General features: G+C 47.5%; 1 protein-coding gene across 2 annotated transcripts in view; it reads left to right on the top strand.

Annotated features, from left to right (window-relative positions):
- LOC106598668 (nuclear pore complex protein Nup107) overlaps positions 1-24,600 on the top strand; it is a 37,341-nt gene extending 12,741 nt beyond the window's left edge. The window contains exons 10-26 of one of the 2 annotated variants that reach the window (XM_045700191.1): positions 488-576; positions 665-743; positions 2,960-3,073; positions 3,265-3,355; positions 4,021-4,160; positions 5,613-5,758; positions 7,129-7,177; positions 10,263-10,332; positions 13,467-13,582; positions 13,904-14,093; positions 20,374-20,486; positions 20,843-20,945; positions 21,073-21,233; positions 21,445-21,570; positions 23,256-23,369; positions 23,521-23,688; positions 24,377-24,600. In XM_045700191.1, coding sequence (XP_045556147.1) covers positions 488-576; positions 665-743; positions 2,960-3,073; positions 3,265-3,355; positions 4,021-4,160; positions 5,613-5,758; positions 7,129-7,177; positions 10,263-10,332; positions 13,467-13,582; positions 13,904-14,093; positions 20,374-20,486; positions 20,843-20,945; positions 21,073-21,233; positions 21,445-21,570; positions 23,256-23,369; positions 23,521-23,688; positions 24,377-24,484 — 1,977 coding nt within the window. In that variant the 3' untranslated portion in view covers positions 24,485-24,600. The remainder of the gene's footprint in view (positions 1-487; positions 577-664; positions 744-2,959; positions 3,074-3,264; positions 3,356-4,020; positions 4,161-5,612; positions 5,759-7,128; positions 7,178-10,262; positions 10,333-13,466; positions 13,583-13,903; positions 14,094-20,373; positions 20,487-20,842; positions 20,946-21,072; positions 21,234-21,444; positions 21,571-23,255; positions 23,370-23,520; positions 23,689-24,376) is intronic. The other variant, XM_045700192.1, reaches the window with a different exon arrangement.
- Positions 24,601-24,606: the final 6 nt, after the last annotated feature.

Here is a 24,606-nt window from a genome sequence, read left to right as displayed (position 1 = left end):
TAGTGGTACAGTCCTGTTTAGTCTGATGGATGGATGGTTGTAATCCCCTGTCTGTCTCTAGTGGTACAGTCCTGTTTAGTCTGATGGATGGATGGATGTAATCCCCTGTCTATCTCTAGTGGTACAGTCCTGTTTAGTCTGATGGATGGTTGTAATCCCCTGTCTGTCTCTAGTGGTACAGTCCTGTTTAGTCTGATGGATGGATGGTTGTAATCCCCTGTCTGTCTCTAGTGGTACAGTCCTGTTTAGTCTGATGGATGGATGGTTGTAATCCCCTGTCTGTCTCTAGTGGTACAGTCCTGTTTAGTCTGATGGATGGATGGTTGTAATCCCCTGTCTGTCTCTAGTGGTACAGTCCTGTTTAGTCTGATGGATGGATGGTTGTAATCCCCTGTCTGTCTCTAGTGGTACAGTCCTGTTTAGTCTGATGGATGGTTGTAATGGAGACATACAGTTTTACATAATCGTTTCACCTCCTCTCTCTTAGCTGGTTGTGGATTGGTTAGAGAGTATCGCCAAAGATGAAATCGGGGACTTCTCTGACAACATTGAATACTATGCCAAGTCTGTCTACTGGTAAGTAGCTGGAGTCATTTGAGAGACAAGCACTTGTATGTCGTTAGGAAGACCATGTTCCTTGGCTAATATTCTGTTTGACTTTCAGGGAGAATACCCTTCATGTTCTGAAACTGAGGAGAAACACATCCAGCACAGGATTCAATGTTCCCCTGGTTACTGAGCTGGTAAGAGGGACTTTTAGGTCTACTCTTCACAGGCTACAATGTTCCCCTGGTTACTGAGCTGGTAAGAGGGACTTTTAGGTCTACTCTTCACAGGCTACAATGTTCCCCTGGTTACTGAGCTGGTAAGAGGGACTTTTAGGCCTACTCTTCACAGGCTACAATGTTCCCCTGGTTACTGAGCTGGTAAGAGGGACTTTTAGGTCTACTCTTCACAGGCTACAATGTTCCCCTGGTTACTGAGCTGGTAAGAGGGACTTTTAGGCCTACTCTTCACAGGCTACAATGTTCCCCTGGTTACTGAGCTGGTAAGAGGGACTTTTAGGCCTACTCTTCACAGGCTACAATGTTCCCCTGGTTACTGAGCTGGTAAGAGGGACTTTTAGGTCTACTCTTCACAGGCTACAATGTTCCCCTGGTTACTGAGCTGGTAAGAGGGACTTTTAGGCCTACTCTTCACAGGCTACAATGTTCCCCTGGTTACTGAGCTGGTAAGAGGGACTTTTAGGCCTACTCTTCACAGGCTACAATGTTCCCCTGGTTACTGAGCTGGTAAGAGGGACTTTTAGGCCTACTCTTCACAGGCTACAATGTTCCCCTGGTTACTGAGCTGGTAAGAGGGACTTTTAGGCCTACTCTTCACAGGCTACAATGTTCCCCTGGTTACTGAGCTGGTAAGAGGGACTTTTAGGCCTACTCTTCACAGGCTACAATGTTCCCCTGGTTACTGAGCTGGTAAGAGGGACTTTTAGGCCTACTCTTCACAGGCTACAATGTTCCCCTGGTTACTGAGCTGGTAAGAGGGACTTTTAGGCCTACTCTTCACAGGCTACAATGTTCCCCTGGTTACTGAGCTGGTAAGAGGGACTTTTAGGTCTACTCTTCACAGGCTACAATGTTCCCCTGGTTACTGAGCTGGTAAGAGGGACTTTTAGGCCTACTCTTCACAGGCTACAATGTTCCCCTGGTTACTGAGCTGGTAAGAGGGACTTTTAGGTCTACTCTTCACAGGCTACAATGTTCCCCTGGTTACTGAGCTGGTAAGAGGGACTTTTAGGTCTACTCTTCACAGGCTACAATGTTCCCCTGGTTACTGAGCTGGTAAGAGGGACTTTTAGGCCTACTCTTCACAGGCTACAATGTTCCCCTGGTTACTGAGCTGGTAAGAGGGACTTTTAGGCCTACTCTTCACAGGCTACAATGTTCCCCTGGTTACTGAGCTGGTAAGAGGGACTTTTAGGCCTACTCTTCACAGGCTACAATGTTCCCCTGGTTACTGAGCTGGTAAGAGGGACTTTTAGGTCTACTCTTCACAGGCTACAATGTTCCCCTGGTTACTGAGCTGGTAAGAGGGACTTTTAGGCCTACTCTTCACAGGCTACAATGTTCCCCTGGTTACTGAGCTGGTAAGAGGGACTTTTAGGCCTACTCTTCACAGGCTACAATGTTCCCCTGGTTACTGAGCTGGTAAGAGGGACTTTTAGGCCTACTCTTCACAGGCTACAATGTTCCCCCTGGTTACTGAGCTGGTAAGAGGGACTTTTAGGCCTACTCTTCACAGGCTACAATGTTCCCCTGGTTACTGAGCTGGTAAGAGGGACTTTTAGGTCTACTCTTCACAGGCTACAATGTTCCCCTGGTTACTGAGCTGGTAAGAGGGACTTTTAGGCCTACTCTTCACAGGCTACAATGTTCCCCTGGTTACTGAGCTGGTAAGAGGGACTTTTAGGTCTACTCTTCACAGGCTACAATGTTCCCCTGGTTACTGAGCTGGTAAGAGGGACTTTTAGGTCTACTCTTCACAGGCTACAATGTTCCCCCTGGTTACTGAGCTGGTAAGAGGGACTTTTAGGCCTACTCTTCACAGGCTACAATGTTCCCCTGGTTACTGAGCTGGTAAGAGGGACTTTTAGGTCTACTCTTCACAGGCTACAATGTTCCCCTGGTTACTGAGCTGGTAAGAGGGACTTTTAGGTCTACTCTTCACAGGCTACAATGTTCCCCTGGTTACTGAGCTGGTAAGAGGGACTTTTAGGTCTACTCTTCACAGGCTACAATGTTCCCCTGGTTACTGAGCTGGTAAGAGGGACTTTTAGGCCTACTCTTCACAGTCTAGCTCTCTCTCTCACACACACACTCTCCTACATGCTCTCCTCTTATGCCATGATAGGGAATACATGGTTTTACTTAGAACATAAAGTAAGTGTGTGTGTCTGTAGGACCCTGACGCCCCCGTCAGACAGAGACGTCCTCTGGCAGACCTGGACAGAGAGGATGATGCCAGACTGCTGAAGTACCTGTTCACCCTCCTCCGAGCGGGCATGACTGACGAGGTGAGAAACAGGCACCGTTTTGTTCCCTGTATAGTGCACTGCTGTTGACCAGGGCTCATAGTCCTCTGGTCAAAAGTAGTGCAGTGTATAGCTAATAGGGTGGCGTTTTGAGACTGATCTCAGTACAGCGCCACCTGGTGGATGGGAGGGTTATACTGAACTGGTTTCTAGTGATGTGTGGTTGTGTGCAGGCCCAGAGGCTGTGTAAGCGCTGTGGCCAGGCATGGAGAGCTGCTACTCTGGAGGGGTGGAAGCTGTACCACGACCCCAACATCAACGGAGGTCAGTTCTCCACCGTACACTCTCACCAACAGATGTACAACACCGAGTGGCCGTCGTGACATTTGGTCAGCCGGTGATTGTAAATAGCTGCAGGTCTCACGGTAATTGACCGTTAATTAACATAAACACGTTTAGCATCTCCTGGCTTCCACACACAGCCTACAAGACACTGATGCTGACCTTTGGAACATCTACATTTTAAAAAGTCTAATAAATCCTGCCGATAGAATGCTGAGTACCAGGCAGTTAGCAAGTTTGGTAGACTACTAATGACCAGCAAGTTTGGTAGACTACCAATGACCAGCGAGTTTGGTAGACTACCAATGACCAGCGAGTTTGGTAGACTACCAATGACCAGCGAGTTTGGTAGACTACCAATGACCAGCGAGTTTGGTAGACTACCAATGACCAGCGAGTTTGGTAGACTACCAATGACCAGCGAGTTTGGTAGACTACCAATGACCAGCGAGTTTGGTAGACTACCAATGACCAGCGAGTTTGGTAGACTACCAATGACCAGCGAGTTTGGTAGACTACCAATGACCATCAGCAGCATCAGAGCTTAGAGAAGTTTAGTTACCGTGGTGTGGCGGTAATTCGGTCACCATAACAGCCCTAAACACACATCCCTATGAATGGTCTGTAATGGAACTGTGTGTGTCCAGGCGGTGCAGAGCTGCTACCGGTGGAGGGGAACCCTCAGCGCTGTGTATGGAAGGTGTGCTGCTGGAGGATGGCTGATAATGAACACTTCAGCAGATATGAGAGAGCCATCTACGCTGTTCTGAGTGGGAACCTCAAACGGGTATGTTGTGTGGTCATCTCCCTGAGGAGGAGGATGGGGGGGGGGTCAGGTGGAGGAGGATGGGGGGGTCAGGTGGAGGAGGAGGATGGGGGGGGGTCAGGTGGAGGAGGAAGATGGGGGGGGGTGTCATGGAAAGTGAAACGCATTGTCAAAGTTAATATCTAACAACAATGTTCACATAAGAGAGGACTATAGTAGAGTGGTGGTAGACGGGACTATAGTAGAGTGGTGGTAGACGGGACTATAGTAGAGTGGTGGTAGACGGGACTATATAAGTGGTGGTAGACGGGACTATAGTAGAGTGGTGGTAGACGGGACTATAGTAGAGTGGTGGTAGACAGGACTATAGTAGAGAGGTAGTAGACTGGACAGTGGTAGACAGGACTATAGTAGAGTGGTGGTAGACAGGACTATAGTAGAGTGGTGGTAGACGGGACTATAGTAGAGTGGTGGTAGACGGGACTATAGTAGAGTGGTGGTAGACGGGACTATAGTAGAGTGGTGGTAGACGGGACTATAGTAGAGTGGTGGTAGACAGGACTATAGTAGAGAGGTAGTAGACTGGACAGTGGTAGACAGGACTATAGTAGAGTGGTGGTAGACGGGACTATAGTAGAGTGGTGGTAGACAGGACTATAGTAGAGAGGTAGTAGACTGGACAGTGGTAGACAGGACTATAGTAGAGTGGTGGTAGACAGGACTATAGTAGAGTGGTGGTAGACGGGACTATAGTAGAGTGGTGGTAGACGGGACTATAGTAGAGTGGTGGTAGACGGGACTATAGTAGAGTGGTGGTAGACGGGACTATAGTAGAGTGGTGGTAGACGGGACTATAGTAGAGTGGTGGTAGACGGGACTATAGTAGAGTGGTGGTAGACGGGACTATAGTAGAGTGGTGGTAGACGGGACTATAGTAGAGTGGTGGTAGACGGGACTATAGTAGAGTGGTGGTAGACGGGACTATAGTAGAGTGGTGGTAGACGGGACTATAGTAGAGTGGTGGTAGACGGGACTATAGTAGAGTGGTGGTAGACGGGACTATAGTAGAGTGGTGGTAGACGGGACTATAGTAGAGTGGTGGTAGACGGGACTATAGTAGAGTGGTGGTAGACGGGACTATAGTAGAGTGGTGGTAGACGGGACTATAGTAGAGTGGTGGTAGACGGGACTATAGTAGACGGGACTATAGTAGACGGGACTATAGTAGACGGGACTATAGTAGACGGGACTATAGTAGACGGGACTATAGTAGACGGGACTATAGCAGACGGGACTATAGCAGAGTGGTGCTAGACGGGACTATAGCAGAGTGGTGCTAGACGGGACTATAGCAGAGTGGTGGTAGACGGGACTATAGCAGAGTGGTGGTAGACGGGACTATAGCAGAGTGGTGGTAGACGGGACTATAGTAGAGTGGTAATAGTGATTTGTCTCTCTGTCTCTCCCCTCTAGTTGCTCCCAGTGTGTGAGTCGTGGGAGGACAGTGTGTGGGCCTACTTCAGGGTCCTGGTAGACTCTCTGGTGGAACAGGAGGTCCGGTCCTCAGGAATGGGCAGCGAGGAGCTGGAGGAGCTGCCACGAGAATACCTGGAGGCCAAGTAAGATCCCCAGCCTCTAGAAGGTAGCCTTACCCAGGGACAATACTCTTTAGTGGGCAGCCCTGCCTAGAGAATACAGCCTCTGGTAGAGAATACCTGGACACCAAGTAAGATCCCATCTAGTGGAGAATACCTGGAGGCCAAGTAAGATCTCATCTAGTAGAGAATACCTGGAGGCCAAGTAAGATCCCATCTAGTGGAGAATACCTGGAGGCCAAGTAAGATCCCCTCTAGTAGAGAATACCTGGAGGCCAAGTAAGATCCCATCTAGTAGAGAATACCTGGAGGCCAAGTAAGATCCCATCTAGTAGAGAATACCTGGAGGCCAAGTAAGATCCCATCTAGTGGAGAATACCTGGAGGCCAAGTAAGATCCCCTCTAGTAGAGAATACCTGGAGGCCAAGTAAGATCCCCTCTAGTAGAGAATACCTGGAGGCCAAGTAAGATCCCCTCTAGTAGAGAATACCTGGAGGCCAAGTAAGATCCCATCTAGTGGAGAATACCTGGAGGCCAAGTAAGATCCCATCTAGTGGAGAATACCTGGAGGCCAAGTAAGATCCCATCTAGTGGGGGAATACCTGGAGGCCAAGTAAGATCCCATCTAGTGGAGAATACCTGGAGGCCAAGTAAGATCCCATCTAGTGGAGAATACCTGGAGGCCAAGTAAGATCCCATCTAGTGGAGAATACCTGGAGGCCAAGTAAGATCCCATCTAGTGGAGAATACCTGGAGGCCAAGTAAGATCCCCTCTAGTAGAGAATACCTGGAGGCCAAGTAAGATCCCCTCTAGTAGAGAATACCTGGAGGCCAAGTAAGATCCCCTCTAGTAGAGAATACCTGGAGGCCAAGTAAGATCCCATCTAGTAGAGAATACCTGGAGGCCAAGTAAGATCCCCTCTAGTAGAGAATACCTGGAGGCCAAGTAAGATCCCCTCTAGTAGAGAATACCTGGAGGCCAAGTAAGATCCCCTCTAGTAGAGAATACCTGGAGGCCAAGTAAGATCCCCTCTAGTAGAGAATACCTGGAGGCCAAGTAAGATCCCCTCTAGTGGAGAATACCTGGAGGCCAAGTAAGATCCCATCTAGTGGAGAATACCTGGAGGCCAAGTAAGATCCCATCTAGTGGAGAATACCTGGAGGCCAAGTAAGATCCCCTCTAGTAGAGAATACCTGGAGGCCAAGTAAGATCCCCAGCCTGTAGTAGGAAGTCTTACCCAGGGACCATACCCTTTAGTGGGTAGCCCTGCCTACAAAATACAGCCTCTGGTAGAAAATACCTGGAGTCCAGGTAAAATCCCCAGCCTCTAGAGGAGGGTTGAGGATCAGGAACCTAACCTAACATTTCTACCATGTCTCCCTTTTCTCTCCAGCTGGACACTAGAGAAGGTGTTTGAGGAGCTGCTGGCAACAGAGTCAAAGGTCAGCATCTGTTTGTCTGCTTTATCAAACTAGCTGTGTGTGTGTACATCATACCAGTCTACTATCTACATCATACCAGTCTACTGTCTACATCATACCAGTCTACTGTCTACATCATACCAGTCTACTATCTACATCATACCAGTCTACTGTCTACTATCTACATCATACCAGTCTACTGTCTACGTCATACCAGTCTACTATCTACGTCATACCAGTCTACTATCTACGTCATACCAGTCTACTATCTACGTCATACCAGTCTACTATCTACATCATACCAGTCTACGTCATACCAGTCTACTGTCTACTATCTACATCATACCAGTCTACTATCTACGTCATACCAGTCTACTGTCTACATCATACCAGTCTACATCATACCAGTCTACATCATACCAGTCTACATCATACCAGTCTACATCATACCAGTCTACTATCTATCTACGTCATACCAGTCTACATCATACCAGTCTACATCATACCAGTCTACTGGCTGTCTACATCATACCAGTCTACTGGCTGTCTACATCATACCAGTCTACTGGCTGTCTACATCATACCAGTCTACTATCTATCTACATCATACCAGTCTACTATCTATCTACATCATACCAGTCTACTATCTATCTACATCATACCAGTCTACTATCTATCTACATCATACCAGTCTACTATCTATCTACATCATACCGGTCTACTGGCTATCTACATCATACCGGTCTACTATCTATCTACATCATACCGGTCTACTATCTATCTACATCATACCGGTCTACTATCTATCTACATCATACCAGTCTACTGGCTATCTACATCATACCAGTCTACTGGCTATCTACATCATACCAGTCTACTGGCTATCTACATCATACCAGTCTACTGGCTATCTACATCATACCAGTCTACTGGCTATCTACATCATACCAGTCTACTGGCTATCTACATCATACCAGTCTACTGGCTATCTACATCATACCAGTCTACTGGCTATCTACGTCATACCAGTCTACTGGCTATCTACATCATACCAGTCTACTGGCTATCTACGTCATACCGGTCTACTGGCTATCTACATCATACCGGTCTACTGGCTATCTACATCATACCAGTCTACTGGCTATCTACATCATACCGGTCTACTGGCTATCTACATCATACCGGTCTACTGGCTATCTACATCATACCGGTCTACTGGCTATCTACATCATACCGGTCTACTGGCTATCTACGTCATACCGGTCTACTGGCTATCTACGTCATACCGGTCTACTGGCTATCTACGTCATACCGGTCTACTGGCTATCTACGTCATACCGGTCTACTGGCTATCTACGTCATACCGGTCTACTGGCTATCTACGTCATACCGGTCTACTGGCTATCTACGTCATACCGGTCTACTGTCTATCTACGTCATACCGGTCTACTGTCTATCTACGTCATACCGGTCTACTGTCTATCTACGTCATACCGGTCTACTGTCTATCTACGTCATACCGGTCTACTGTCTATCTACGTCGTACCGGTCTACTGTCTATCTACGTCGTACCGGTCTATTGTCTATCTACGTCGTACCGGTCTATTGTCTATCTACGTCGTACCGGTCTATTGTCTGTCTACGTCGTACCGGTCTATTATCTGTCTACGTCGTACCGGTCTATTATCTGTCTACGTCGTACCGGTCTATTATCTGTCTACGTCGTACCGGTCTATTATCTGTCTACGTCGTACCGGTCTATTATCTGTCTACGTCGTACCGGTCTATTATCTGTCTACGTCGTACCGGTCTATTATCTGTCTACGTCGTATCGGTCTATTATCTGTCTACGTCGCACGGTCTATTATCTGTCTACGTCGTACCGGTCTATTATCTGTCTACGTCGCTCGGTCTATTATCTGTCTCACGTGCATCGGTCTATTATCTGTCTACGTCGTACCGGTCTATTATCTGTCTACGTCGTACCGGTCTATTATCTGTCTACGTCGTACCGGTCTATTATCTGTCTCACGTCGTACCGGTCTATTATCTGTCTACGCCGCATCGGTCTATTATCTGTCTACGTCGTACCGGTCTATTATCTGTCTCACGTCGTACCGGTCTATTATCTGTCTACGTCGTACCGGTCTATTATCTGTCTACGTCGTACCGGTCTATTATCTGTCTACGTCGTACCGGTCTATTATCTGTCTACGCGCATCGGTCTATTATCTGTCTACGTCGTACCGGTCTATTATCTGTCTACGTCGTACCGGTCTATTATCTGTCTACGTCGTACCGGTCTATTATCTGTCTCACGTCGTACCGGTCTATTATCTGTCTACGTCGTACCGGTCTATTATCTGTCTACGCGCATCGGGTCTATTATCTGTCTACGTCGTACCGGTCTATTATCTGTCTACGTCGTACCGGTCTATTATCTGTCTACGTCGTACCGGTCTATTATCTGTCTACGTCGTACCGGTCTATTATCTGTCTACGTCGTACCGGTCTATTATCTGTCTACGTCGTACCGGTCTATTATCTGTCTACGTCGTACCGGTCTATTATCTGTCTACGTCGTACCGGTCTATTATCTGTCTACGTCGTACCGGTCTATTATCTGTCTACGTCGTACCGGTCTATTATCTGTCTACGTCGTACCGGTCTATTATCTGTCTACGTCGTACCGGTCTACTGGCTGTCTACGTCGTACCGGTCTACTGGCTATCTACGTCGTACCGGTCTACTGGCTATCTACGTCGTACCGGTCTACTGGCTATCTACGTCGTACCGGTCTACTGGCTATCTACGTCGTACCGGTCTACTGGCTATCTACGTCGTACCGGTCTACTGGCTATCTACGTCGTACCGGTCTACTGGCTATCTACGTCGTACCGGTCTACTATCTACGTCGTACCGGTCTACTGGCTATCTACATCATACCGGTCTACTATCTACGTCGCACCGGTCTACTATCCACGTCGCGCCGGTCTACTGGCTATCCACGTCGCGCCGGTCTGCTGGCTGGCTACGTCGCGCCGGTCTTAGGGACTCCCATAGTCCTGTGAAAGACACTGAATTTCTCCTTCCCTCTTCTCCACAGAAAGTCCTGGAAGAGACTAAAGAACACTACCACATCATCCAGAAGTTAGTAATCCTGGGTGACCTGGACGGTGAGTCTGTTATTAACCTGTAACTAGCTGTCTAGTGTTTCCTGGGTGACCTGGACGGTGAGTCTGTTATTAACCTGTAACTAGCTGTCTGGTGTTTCCTGGGTGACCTGGACGGTGAGTCTTGTTATTAACCTGTAACTAGCTGTCTGGTGTTTCCTGGGTGACCTGGACGGTGAGTCTGTTATTAACCTGTAACTAGCTGTCTAGTGTTTCCTGGGTGACCTGGACGGTGAGTCTGTTATTAACCTGTAACTAGCTGTCTGGTGTTTCCTGGGTGACCTGGACGGTGAGTCTGTTATTAACCTGTAACTAGCTGTCTAGTGTTTCCTGGGTGACCTGGACGGTGAGTCTGTCATTAACCTGTAACTAGCTGTCTGGTGTTTCCTGGGTGACCTGGACGGTGAGTCTGTTATTAACCTGTAACTAGCTGTCTGGTGTTTCCTGGGTGACCTGGACGGTGAGTCTGTCATTAACCTGTAACTAGCTGTCTGGTGTTTCCTGGGTGACCTGGACGGTGAGTCTGTTATTAACCTGTAACTAGCTGTCTAGTGTTTCCTGGGTGACCTGGACGGTGAGTCTGTTATTAACCTGTAACTAGCTGTCTAGTGTTTCCTGGGTGACCTGGACGGTGAGTCTGTCATTAACCTGTAACTAGCTGTCTGGTGTTTCCTGGGTGACCTGGACGGTGAGTCTGTTATTAACCTGTAACTAGCTGTCTAGTGTTTCCTGGGTGACCTGGACGGTGAGTCTGTTATTAACCTGTAACTAGCTGTCTGGTGTTTCCTGGGTGACCTGGACGGTGAGTCTGTCATTAACCTGTAACTAGCTGTCTAGTGTTTCCTGGGTGACCTGGACGGTGAGTCTGTCATTAACCTGTAACTAGCTGTCTAGTGTTTCCTGGGTGACCTGGACGGTGAGTCTGTCATTAACCTGTAACTAGCTGTCTAGTGTTTCCTGGGTGACCTGGACGGTGAGTCTGTCATTAACCTGTAACTAGCTGTCTAGTGTTTCCTGGGTGACCTGGACGGTGAGTCTGTCATTAACCTGTAACTAGCTGTCTAGTGTTTCCTGGGTGACCTGGACGGTGAGTCTGTTATTAACCTGTAACTAGCTGTCTAGTGTTTCCTGGGTGACCTGGACGGTGAGTCTGTTATTAACCTGTAACTAGCTGTCTAGTGTTTCCTGGGTGACCTGGACGGTGAGTCTGTTATTAACCTGTAACTAGCTGTCTAGTGTTTCCTGGGTGACCTGGACGGTGAGTCTGTTATTAACCTGTAACTAGCTGTCTGGTGTTTCCTGGGTGACCTGGACGGTGAGTCTGTTATTAACCTGTAACTAGCTGTCTGGTGTTTCCTGGGTGACCTGGACGGTGAGTCTGTTATTAACCTGTAACTAGCTGTCTAGTGTTTCCTGGGTGACCTGGACGGTGAGTCTGTTATTAACCTGTAACTAGCTGTCTAGTGTTTCCTGGGTGACCTGGACGGTGAGTCTGTTATTAACCTGTAACTAGCTGTCTGGTGTTTCCTGGGTGACCTGGACGGTGAGTCTGTTATTAACCTGTAACTAGCTGTCTGGTGTTTCCTGGGTGACCTGGACGGTGAGTCTGTTATTAACCTGTAACTAGCTGTCTAGTGTTTCCACATCTCTATGAAATAGGACCTAGAATTCATTACAATGTGAGTTAAATCGTTTTTCCTTACTATTGTTTTAATTATGTTAAAGAGCAGCCAATGAGCCACCGTGACCTCATGTTCTATCATGACATCATGTTCTATGAGGAAATGCCAAGCTTTTTTTAAACGGTCTGTTTGAGATACCAATTTGAGGTGGTTTATTTTTTTTATTTACGCTTTGGCTACAAATAAGTATCAGATGAGTCAACAACATTTATGAGTTAACAGAATCTAACTTTTAAAAGTGAGATTTTCACTGGACTGTGACTAAGTCCATGGCCATGTCGGTGTCAGCCTATGGAAAGACCGTACAGTCAGACAAAAGTCACGAGGTAGTCAGTCACTATCCAGAGTTACTTTGTGGTTCTGGTCACCAGGTACATGAGGTAGTCAGTCACTATCCAGAGTGACTTTGTGGTTCTGGTCACCAGGTACATGAGGTAGTCAGTCACTATCCAGAGTGACTTTGTGGTTCTGGTCACCAGGTACATGAGGTAGTCAGTCACTATCCAGAGTGACTTTGTGGTTCTGGTCACCAGGTACATGAGGTAGTCAGTCACTATCCAGAGTGACTTTGTGGTTCTGGTCACCAGGTACATGAGGTAGTCAGTCACTATCCAGACTGACTTTGTGGTTCTGGTCACCAGGTACACGAGGTAGTCAGTCACTATCCAGACTGACTTTGTGGTTCTGGTCACCAGGTACATGAGGTAGTCAGTCACTATCCAGAGTGACTTTGTGGTTCTGGTCACCAGGTACATGAGGTAGTCAGTCACTATCCAGAGTGACTTTGTGGTTCTGGTCACCAGGTACATGAGGTAGTCAGTCACTATCCAGACTGACTTTGTGGTTCTGGTCACCAGGTACATGAGGTAGTCAGTCACTATCCAGAGTGACTTTGTGGTTCTGGTCACCAGGTACATGAGGTAGTCAGTCACTATCCAGACTGACTTTGTGGTTCTGGTCACCAGGTACATGAGGTAGTCAGTCACTATCCAGAGTGACTTTGTGGTTCTGGTCACCAGGTACATGAGGTAGTCAGTCACTATCCAGAGTGACTTTGTGGTTCTGGTCACCAGGTACATGAGGTAGTCAGTCACTATCCAGACTGACTTTGTGGTTCTGGTCACCAGGTACATGAAGTAGTCAGTCACTATCCAGAGTGACTTTGTGGTTCTGGTCACCAGGTACATGAGGTAGTCAGTCACTATCCAGACTGACTTTGTGGTTCTGGTCACCAGGTACATGAAGTAGTCAGTCACTATCCAGAGTGACTTTGTGGTTCTGGTCACCAGGTACATGAGGTAGTCAGTCACTATCCAGAGTGACTTTGTGGTTCTGGTCACCAGGTACATGAGGTAGTCAGTCACTATCCAGAGTGACTTTGTGGTTGTGGTTAATGCAGGTATGTTACTGCTGTATGAAAGTGTCAGAGTATAAAACTGTGTGTGTGTGTGTCAGGTCTGTTGGAGGAGTTCAGTAACTGGTTAACCAGGAGTCCTGCTCTGCCCTCTCACCTGCTGCGCTTCATGACTCACCTGCTGTTGTTCTACCGCAGCCTGGGCATGCAGCTCAAGGTACAGTAGTCGTACGCACACACACACACACACACACACACACACACACACACACACACACACACACACACACACACACACACACACACACCTGTTGTTCTACCGCAGCCTGGGCATGCAGCTCAAGGTACAGTAGTACACACACACACACACACACACCTGGTGTTCTACTGCAGCCTGGGCATGCAGCTCAAGGTACAGTAACACACACACACACAGAGAGAAACACACTTCTGTTGTTATACACCTAATATAAACATCAACCATTCCTCACACAATCCACATATCCCTCCACTCATGTGTTTCCCCTCACCCAATCAGGAGGAGGTATCAGTGGATGTCCTGAAGGCCTACATCTCTCTGTTGATGAAGGAGAAGCACATTGATCTGATAGCCTTCTATGTCAGTCACCTGCCTCCAGACCTGGCTACCGCCCAGTACGCTCTCTTCCTGGAGGAGGTCACCGAGGCTGAGCAGAGACAACGCTGTCTGGAGCTGGCCAGGGAGGCAGGTCAGTGTCTCACACAGAGGCTGCTGGGATGGGATGGGGGGGGGGTCAAACTAATTTTCCCTGCCGGGCCACATTTGGTCTTCACTGAGGTCTGGAGGACCGGATTTAAAATGTGTTAGATTTCCTCGCCATTTGAAATTTCCTAAAAATAATTCCAAAAGTGATGGATAGAGGACTATTCTCCCTGTGGGCTAACTTTTGGTTCGAAGAGTGGACAGAGTGAAGAGACTATAAATGACTGTTATCTAGCTGGTCAGAGTGAAGAGACTATTAATGACTGTTATCTAGCTGGACAGAGTGAAGAGACTATAAATGACTATTATCAAGCTGGTCAGATTGAAGAGACTATAAATGACTTATCTAGCTGGTCAGAGTGAAGAGACTATAAATGACTGTTATCAAGCTGGACAGAGTGAAGAGACTATTAATGACTTATCTAGCTGGACAGAGTGAAGAGACTATAAATGACTATTATCAAGCTGGTCAGATTGAAGAGACTATAAATGACTGTTATCAAGCTGGACAGAGTGAAGAGACTATTAATGACTGTTATCTAGCTGGTCAGAGTGAAGAGACTATTAATGACTGTTATCTAGCTGGTCAGAGTGAAGAGACTATTAATGACTGTTATCTAGCTGGTCAGAGTGAAGAGACTATAAATGACTGTTATCAAGCTGGTCAGAGTGAAGAGACTAAATGACTGTTATCTAGCTGGACAGAGTGAAGAGACTAAATGACTGTTATCTAGCTGGTCAGAGTGAAGAGACTATTAATGACTGTTATCTAGCTGGACAGAGTGAAGAGACTATAAATGACTGTTATCTAGCTGGTCAGAGTGAAGAGACTATAGATGACTGTTATCTAGCTGGTCAGAGTGAAGAGACTATAGATGACTTATCTAGCTGGACAGAGTGAAGAGACTATAAATGACTGTTATCTAGCTGGACAGAGTGAAGAGACTATAAATGACTGTTATCTAGCTGGACAGAGTGAAGAGACTATAAATGACTGTTATCAAGCTGGACAGAGTGAAGAGACTATTAATGACTGTTATCTAGCTGGACAGAGTGAAGAGACTATTAATGACTGTTATCTAGCTGGTCAGAGTGAAGAGACTATTAATGACTGTTATCTAGCTGGTCAGAGTGAAGAGACTATTAATGACTGTTATCTAGCTGGTCAGAGTGAAGAGACTATTAATGACTGTTATCTAGCTGGTCAGAGTGAAGAGACTATTAATGACTGTTATCTAGCTGGACAGAGTGAAGAGACTATAAATGTAGGTTCATTATCATTTCTACATTTACATTTACATTTAAGTCATTTAGCAGACGCTCTTATCCAGAGCGACTTACAAAATGGTGCATTCACCTTATGATATCCAGTGGAACAACCACTTTACAATAGTGCATCTAAATCTTTTAAGGGGGGGGTTAGAAGGATTACTTTATCCTATCCTAGGTATTCCTTAAAGAGGTGGGGTTTCAGGTGTCTCCGGAAGGTGGTGATTGACTCCGCTGTCCTGGCGTCGTGAGGGAGCTTGTTCCACCATTGGGGTGCCAGAGCAGCGAACAGTTTTGACTGGGCTGAGCGGGAACTGTGCTTCCTCAGAGGTAGGGGGCCAGCAGGCCAGTGGTGGATGAACGCAGTGCCCTTGTTTGGGTGTAGGGCCTGATCAGAGCCTGAAGGTATGGAGGTGCCGTTCCCTTCACAGCTCCGTAGGCAATCACCATGGTCTTGTAGCGGATGCGAGCTTCAACTGGAAGCCAGTGGAGAGAGCGGAGGAGCGGGGTGACGTGAGAGAACTTGGGAAGGTTGAACACCAGACGGGCTGCGGCGTTCTGGATGAGTTGTAGGGGTTTAATGGCACAGGCAGGGAGCCCAGCCAACAGCGAGTTGCAGTAATCCAGACGGGAGATGACAAGTGCCTGGATTAGGACCTGCGCCGCTTCCTGTGTGAGGCAGGGTCGTACTCTGCGAATGTTGTAGAGCATGAACCTACAGGATCGGGTCACCGCCTTGATGTTAGTGGAGAATGACAGGGTGTTGTCCAGGATCACGCCAAGGTTCTTAGCACTCTGGGAGGAGGACACAAGGGAGTTGTCAACCGTGATGGCGAGATCATGGAACGGGCAGTCCTTCCCCGGGAGGAAGAGCAGCTCCGTCTTGCCGAGGTTCAGCTTGAGCTGGTGATCCGTCATCCACACTGATATGTCTGACAGACATGCAGAGATGCGATTCGCCGCCTGGTTATCAGAAGGGGGAAAGGAGAAGATTAATTGTGTGTCATCTGCATAGCAATGATAGGAGAGACCATGTGAGGATATGACAGAGCCAAGTGACTTGGTGTATAGCGAGAATAGGAGAGGGCCTAGAACAGAGCCCTGGGGGACACCAGTGGTGAGAGCGCATGGTGCGGAGACAGATTCTCGCCACGCCACCTGGTAGGAGCGACCTGTCAGGTAGGATGCAATCCAAGCGTGGGCCGCGCCGGAGATGCCCAACTCGGAGAGGGTGGAGAGGAGGATCTGATGGTTCACAGTATCAAAGGCAGCAGATAGGTCTAGAAGGATGAGAGCAGAGGAGAGAGAGTTAGCTTTAGCAGTGCGGAGAGCCTCCGTGACACAGAGAAGAGCAGTCTCAGTTGAATGCCCAGTCTTGAAACCTGACTTAGGATCAAGAAGGTCATTCTGAGAGAGATAGCAGGAGAGCTGGCCAAGGACGGCACGTTCAAGAGTTTTGGAGAGAAAAGAAAGAAGGGATACTGGTCTGTAGTTGTTGACATCGGAGGGATCGAGTGTAGGTTTTTTCAGAAGGGGTGCAACTCTCGCTCTCTTGAAGACGGAAGGGACGTAGCCAGCGGTCAAGGATGAGTTGATGAGCGAGGTGAGGAAGGGGAGAAGGTCTCCGGAAATGGTCTGGAGAAGAGAGGAGGGGATAGGGTCAAGTGGGCAGGTTGTTGGGCGGCCGGCCGTCACAAGACGCGAGATTTCTACATTTAAAAAAAATACATATATATTTGGTTTTAGTCATTTCAATGTCGATTTAAGATCGTTTATATCTACCCCCATAAAAAACCAAAACCACATGATAAATACTCCAGCGAGGGTTGAATGGGCTCGTGGGCCAGATGTTTGACACCCCTTGGTGTGAAGCTATAGAGTCACACGGTCTGACATTCCTCTGAGATTCTACAGCCGCCAATTCAATGAGGTTTGTAACTATATTAAAATAGGCCATGCAGACGTTCTCTTTTCTGCAGCTATGGACTGTAGGAAGGTGGGAAAACCCTACAGTCTATATATATATATATATATATATATGGTCTATGTGTGCTATTTCTATGCTTCCCGTTCTTAAGTTTAATTTCTTTGTCTTTATAGGTGTTGTGCACCAGTTTCAAACAGCTGAAAATACAATATTTTTGGTTATTGATAATATATTTCAGTGGTTTAGATGCTACAATGATTCTCTACTGTATACTGGCTTATTTTGTCCTATAAACTGAAATTAGGTGAACTATTTTAATTTTAGTAACCAGGAAATGGCAGAGCATATTGCAAATGTTTAAAGGTACAGGTATCTAACTGTTGTGTTGTGGTCTGGACGTGGCAGCAGTCTTTTAAAGGTACAGGTATCTAACTGTTGTGTTGTGGTCAGGTTGGACGTGGCAGCAGTCTTTTAAAGGTACAGGTATCTAACTGTTGTGTTGTGGTCAGGTCTGGACGTGGCAGCAGTCTTTTAAAGGTCCAGGTATCTAACTGTTGTGTTGTGGTCTTGGACGTGGCAGCAGTCTTTTAAAGGTACAGGTATCTAACTGTTGTGTTGTGGTCAGGTCTGGACGTGGCAGCAGTCTTTTAAAGGTACAGGTATCTAACTGTTGTGTTGTGGTCTCGGGACGTGGCAGCAGTCTTTTAAAGGTCCAGGTATCTAACTGTTGTGTTGTGGTCAGGTCTGGACGTGGCTGCAGTCTTTTAAAGGTACAGGTATCTAACTGTTGTGTTGTGGTCTGGACGTGGCAGCAGTCTTTTAAAGGTACAGGTATCTAACTGTTGTGTTGTGGTCAGGTCTGGACGTGGCAGCAGTCTTTTAAAGGTCCAGGTATCTAACTGTTGTGTTGTGGTCTGAACGTGGCAGCAGTCTTTTAAAGGTACAGGTATCTAACTGTTGTGTTGTGGTCTGGACGTGGCAGCAGTCTTTTAAAGGTACAGGTATCTAACTGTTGTGTTGTGGTCTGGACGTGGCAGCAGTCTTTTAAAGGTCCAGGTATCTAACTGTTGTGTTGTGGTCTGGACGTGGCAGCAGTCTTTTAAAGGTACAGGTATCTAACTGTTGTGTTGTGTTGTGGTCTGGACGTGGCAGCAGTCTTTTAAAGGTCCAGGTATCTAACTGTTGTGTTGTGGTCTGGACGTGGCAGCAGTCTTTTAAAGGTACAGGTATCTAACTGTTGTGTTGTGGTCTGGACGTGGCAGCAGTCTTTTAAAGGTACAGGTATCTAACTGTTGTGTTGTGGTCAGGTCTGGATGTGGCAGCAGTCTTTTAAAGGTACAGGTATCTAACTGTTGTGTTGTGTTGTGGTCTGGATGTGGCAGCAGTCTTTTAAAGGTACAGGTATCTGTGTTGTGTTGTGGTCTGGATGTGGCAGCAGTCTTTTAAAGGTCCAGGTATCTAACTGTTGTGTTGTGGTCTGGACGTGGCAGCAGTCTTTTAAAGGTACAGGTATCTAACTGTTGTGTTGTGTTGTGGTCTGGATGTGGCAGCAGTCTTTTAAAGGTCCAGGTATCTAACTGTTGTGTTGTGGTCTGGACGTGGCAGCAGTCTTTTAAAGGTACAGGTATCTAACTGTTGTGTTGTGGTCAGGTCTGGACGTGGCAGCAGTCTTTTAAAGGTACAGGTATCTAACTGTTGTGTTGTGGTCAGGTCTGGACGTGGCAGCAGTCTTTTAAAGGTACAGGTATCTAACTGTTGTGGTCAGGTCTGGATGTGGCAGCAGTCTTTTAAAGGTACAGGTATCTAACTGTTGTGTTGTGGTCTGGACGTGGCAGCAGTCTTTTAAAGGTCCAGGTATCTAACTGTTGTGTTGTGTTGTGGTCTGGACGTGGCAGCAGTCTTTTAAAGGCCCAGGTATCTAACTGTTGTGTTGTGGTCTGGACGTGGCAGCAGTCTTTTAAAGGTACAGGTATCTAACTGTTGTGTTGTGGTCTGGACGTGGCAGCAGTCTTTTAAAGGTACAGGTATCTAACTGTTGTGTTGTGGTCTGGACGTGGCAGCAGTCTTTTAAAGGCCCAGGTATCTAACTGTTGTGTTGTGGTCTGGACGTGGCAGCAGTCTTTTAAAGGTACAGGTATCTAACTGTTGTGTTGTGGTCAGGTCTGGACGTGGCAGCAGTCTTTTAAAGGTACAGGTATCTAACTGTTGTGTTGTGGTCTGGACGTGGCAGCAGTCTTTTAAAGGTCCAGGTATCTAACTGTTGTGTTGTGGTCTGGACGTGGCAGCAGTCTTTTAAAGGTACAGGTATCTAACTGTTGTGTTGTGGTCTGGACGTGGCAGCAGTCTTTTAAAGGTACAGGTATCTAACTGTTGTGTTGTGGTCAGGTCTGGACGTGGCAGCAGTCTTTTAAAGGTACAGGTATCTAACTGTTGTGTTGTGGTCTGGACGTGGCAGCAGTCTTTTAAAGGTCCAGGTATCTAACTGTTGTGTTGTGGTCAGGTCTGGACGTGGCAGCAGTCTTTTAAAGGTACAGGTATCTAACTGTTGTGTTGTGGTCTGGACGTGGCAGCAGTCTTTTAAAGGTACAGGTATCTAACTGTTGTGTTGTGGTCTGGACGTGGCAGCAGTCTTTTAAAGGTCCAGGTATCTAACTGTTGTGTTGTGGTCTGGACGTGGCAGCAGTCTTTTAAAGGTCCAGGTATCTAACTGTTGTGTTGTGGTCAGGTCTGGACGTGGCAGCAGTCTTTTAAAGGTACAGGTATCTAACTGTTGTGTTGTGGTCTGGACGTGGCAGCAGTCTTTTAAAGGTCCAGGTATCTAACTGTTGTGTTGTGGTCAGGTCTGGACGTGGCAGCAGTCTTTTAAAGGTACAGGTATCTAACTGTTGTGTTGTGGTCAGGTCTGGACGTGGCAGCAGTCTTTTAAAGGTACAGGTATCTAACTGTTGTGTTGTGGTCTGGATGTGGCAGCAGTCTTTTAAAGGTACAGGTATCTAACTGTTGTGTTGTGGTCTGGACGTGGCAGCAGTCTTTTAAAGGTACAGGTATCTAACTGTTGTGTTGTGGTCAGGTCTGGACGTGGCAGCGGTCACTAAGATGGTGGTGGAGAACATCAGAGAGAGAGACACTGAGGAGTTCGCTCATCATGACCTCACCCCTGCACTGGACACTGGCACCTCAGCGGTATGAAACACACACACACACACACACACACACACACACACACACACACACTGGACACTGCCCTGCGGTATGAAACAACACAACACACTGCTAACACACACACACACACACACACACACACACTGGACCCTGAACCACCCCACACACACACACACACACACACACTGGCACCTCAGTACACACACACACACTGGACACCATCACCTCAGCGGTATGAAACACACACACACACTGGACACCGTCACCTCAGCGGTATGAAACACACACACACACTGGACACCGTCACCTCAGCGGTACGAAGGAGAAACACACACACCATGTGGTCATGTTAACCCTGCACCCCCCCCACCCCCCAGGAGGACCAGAGGAAGATCGATGTGATTGATTGGCTGGTGTTTGACCCCGCCCAGAGAGCTGAGGCCCTCAAACAGAGCAACGCCATCATGAGGAAGTTCCTGGGTACGTTTCACACAAGCTTCTGAAACAGATCGTTGTTCTCCCACACATAAACCTTGTATTGGCTCTCCTTGTTTTTCAACCAGGCTGTTGATCCATTGTTCTCTGTCCTCTCTGCCGTCTCCTCCAGCCTGTAAGAAGCACCATGCAGCCAAGGTGGTGTTCGCTAAGGTCCCCGAGGACTCTATGAGGGAGATATACCGCCAGTGGGAGGAGCTAGGCCTGGACACGCCCCTTCCCGCGGAGGATGAGAACGCCGTCAGGGAACACCTGTGTGTCCGCGCTTACCTGGTGAGGGGACAAGCTCTCGCAGCGCTGTGATTGGCTCCACTGTATATTGAATGTTTTTAGAGAGGTCTCCTGTAGTTGTATAAGTGGTGTGTGTGTCTCTCTCCCCCCTCCTCCCCTCTCCCCTCTCCCCCTCCTCCCCTCTCCCCCCTCTCCCCCTCCCTCCCCCTTCTCCCTCTCCCCTCCCCCTCCCCTCCCTCCCCCTCCCCCCCAGGAAGCTCATGAGGCGTTTAATGAGTGGTTCCATCACATGAACTCCCCCCCCCAGAAGCCCAGCCTGCCGGCCCAGGCCAAGTTCACTGAGACGGTGGCCTACGAGATGAAGGAGAACGAGTACCAGGTACCCAATACACCCTATTCCCTATGTAGTGCACCATAGGGTTACCCAATACACCCTATTCCCTATGTAGTGCACCATAGGGTTACCCAATACACCCTATTCCCTATGTAGTGCACCATAGGGTTACCCAATACACCCTATTCCCTATGTAGTGCACCATAGGGTTACCCAATACACCCTATTCCCTATGTAGTGCACCATAGGGTTACCCAATACACCCTATTCCCTATGTAGTGCACCATAGGGTTACCCAATACACCCTATTCCCTATGTAGTGCACCATAGGGTTACCCAATACACCCTATTCCCTATGTAGTGCACCATAGGGTTACCCAATACACCCTATTCCCTATGTAGTGCACCATAGGGTTACCCAATACACCCTATTCCCTATGTAGTGCACCATAGGGTTACCCAATACACCCTATTCCCTATGTAGTGCACCATAGGGTTACCCAATACACCCTATTCCCTATGTAGTGCACCATAGGGTTACCCAATACACCCTATTCCCTATGTAGTGCACCATAGGGTTACCCAATACACACTATTCCCTATGTAGTGCACCATAGGGTTACCCAATACACCCTATTCCCTATGTAGTGCACCATAGGGTTACCCAATACACCCTATTCCCTATGTAGTGCACCATAGGGTTACCCAATACACCCTATTCCCTATGTAGTGCACCATAGGGTTACCCAATACACCCTATTCCCTATGTAGTGCACCATAGGGTTACCCAATACACCCTATTCCCTATGTAGTGCACCATAGGGTTACCCAATACACCCTATTCCCTATGTAGTGCACCATAGGGTTACCCAATACACCCTATTCCCTATGTAGTGCACCATAGGGTTACCCAATACACCCTATTCCCTATGTAGTGCACCATAGGGTTACCCAATACACCCTATTCCCTATGTAGTGCACCATAGGGTTACCCAATACACCCTATTCCCTATGTAGTGCACCATAGGGTTACCCAATACACCCTATTCCCTATGTAGTGCACCATAGGGTTACCCAATACACCCTATTCCCTATGTAGTGCACCATAGGGTTACCCAATACACCCTATTCCCTATGTAGTGCACCATAGGGTTACCCAATACACCCTATTCCCTATGTAGTGCACCATAGGGTTACCCAATACACCCTATTCCCTATGTAGTGCACCATAGGGTTACCCAATACACCCTATTCCCTATGTAGTGCACCATAGGGTTACCCAATACACCCTATTCCCTATGTAGTGCACCATAGGGTTACCCAATACACCCTATTCCCTATGTAGTGCACCATAGGGTTACCCAATACACCCTATTCCCTATGTAGTGCACCATAGGGTTACCCAATACACCCTATTCCCTATGTAGTGCACCATAGGGTTACCCAATACACCCTATTCCCTATGTAGTGCACCATAGGGATATGGTTAAAACTAGTGTACTCTATAGGAGGCCCAGGTCAAAATGAGTTTACTATGTAGGGGATAGGGTACCAGATACACAGTACAGTCTGATCCTAGATCAGTCTCTGTGTTATGGTAGAACAGGTGAGGTGTTTAATTTGTTTAGTGTAGCTGTTCCTGGATCAGATGAAGAACGCTAATGCCAACAATGCTATTATTTAGCGTAATTGACCAGAAAAAGTAAAAATGTGTGTAAACTCTCCTGTAGCTGGAACATGACAGCTGGACCGGCCGTCTGGAGGCTCTGACTGAAGACGTGAAGGAGAGAATCTACAACGTCCTGCTGTTTGTGGACGGGGGCTGGATGGTCGACGTCCGAGAGGTCTGTCTGTATCTGACTATTAATGGTAGTAACTGACAGTTGGTGGTATGAGGGCGCTAGGTTAGCATTTGAGCCTGTATTAGCTCTCTGTCTCCAGTACCACTGTTCTTTCTAGGTACAAGTTACTTCTACCACTGTCCTTCTATTCCAGGATACGGAGGAGGACCCAGAGAGAGGTCACCAGATGGTGCTGCTCCGTAGACTCTGTCTGCCCATGATGTCCTTCCTGTTGCAGACAGTACTGCAGAGAACACAACGTCACCAGGAGAGTCTCAGACTGGCTGATGTCATCGCCTCAGACCAACACCGTCTCTACGAGGTCTGGAGTTTAGAAATGATATTTCCATGGTCTGGAGTTTAGAAATGATATTTCCATGGTCTGGAGTTTAGAAATGATATTTCCATGGTCTGGAGTTTAGAAATGATATTTCCATGGTCTGTACTGGAGTCTGACCTGGGCTGAGGGCATCCTCTTCTCTCTCCTGTCCTTCGTCTGCTACGATCTGCGACTACTCTGCTCTGAGGTGCTTCTCAAGTCTATTGTGGCTTTAAGGAAACACTATTGACTTTCACCTAATAGTCTAGTGTGGCTTCCTCTCCTCCTTCATCTGGCACGTGTCCAGTTCTTTCACATCAGTACTGATGAAGGCAATGAGACGAGGAGAGGAGCCCACTTTAGACTATTGGAATGCACCACCAGTCAAGCTGGATCTCTGGGTAGACGGAGGTTGAGTGTGAGCCTGGCCTAACGACTTCAATCAAATGTATTTATAAAGCCCTTCTTACATCAGCTGATGTCACAAAGTGCTGTACAGAAACCCAGCCTAAAACCCCAAACAGCAAGCAATGCAGGTGTAGAAGCACTTCAACATTAGAGCTCAACACACTATCTTACAGCATCTCTCTCCCTGTCACTGTGTTGCTTTCTCCTCTTTCACTCTTCTACTTTCCCATCCTCTTCTTTTTGCTAACTATGTTCTCTCTCTCGGTCTCTCGCTCTCTTTCAGGTGTTCTCCAAGGATGAGCTGAGGAAGTTCCTTCAGAAGATGAGGGAGTCGTCTCTTCTCTTATTGGATAAGGGTCTGGACCCGCTGGGGTACGAGATCCAACCATAAATACACCGCAACCGGACATTTATTTTTTATCATCTAGTTTTTTTTGTTGCCAAATTTAAGAAATGGAGTGAATGATTTTCTGCATTTTGTATACAATAAAAGTGACTTGACTGAAATATTGT

This window comes from Salmo salar, chromosome ssa17 (genome assembly GCF_905237065.1).
Source record: "Salmo salar chromosome ssa17, Ssal_v3.1, whole genome shotgun sequence".
Classification (NCBI taxonomy): Eukaryota; Metazoa; Chordata; class Actinopteri; order Salmoniformes; family Salmonidae; genus Salmo; species Salmo salar.
The sequence above is the reverse complement of the archived record's forward strand: the minus strand, read 5'-3'. Positions and strand labels throughout refer to the sequence as shown.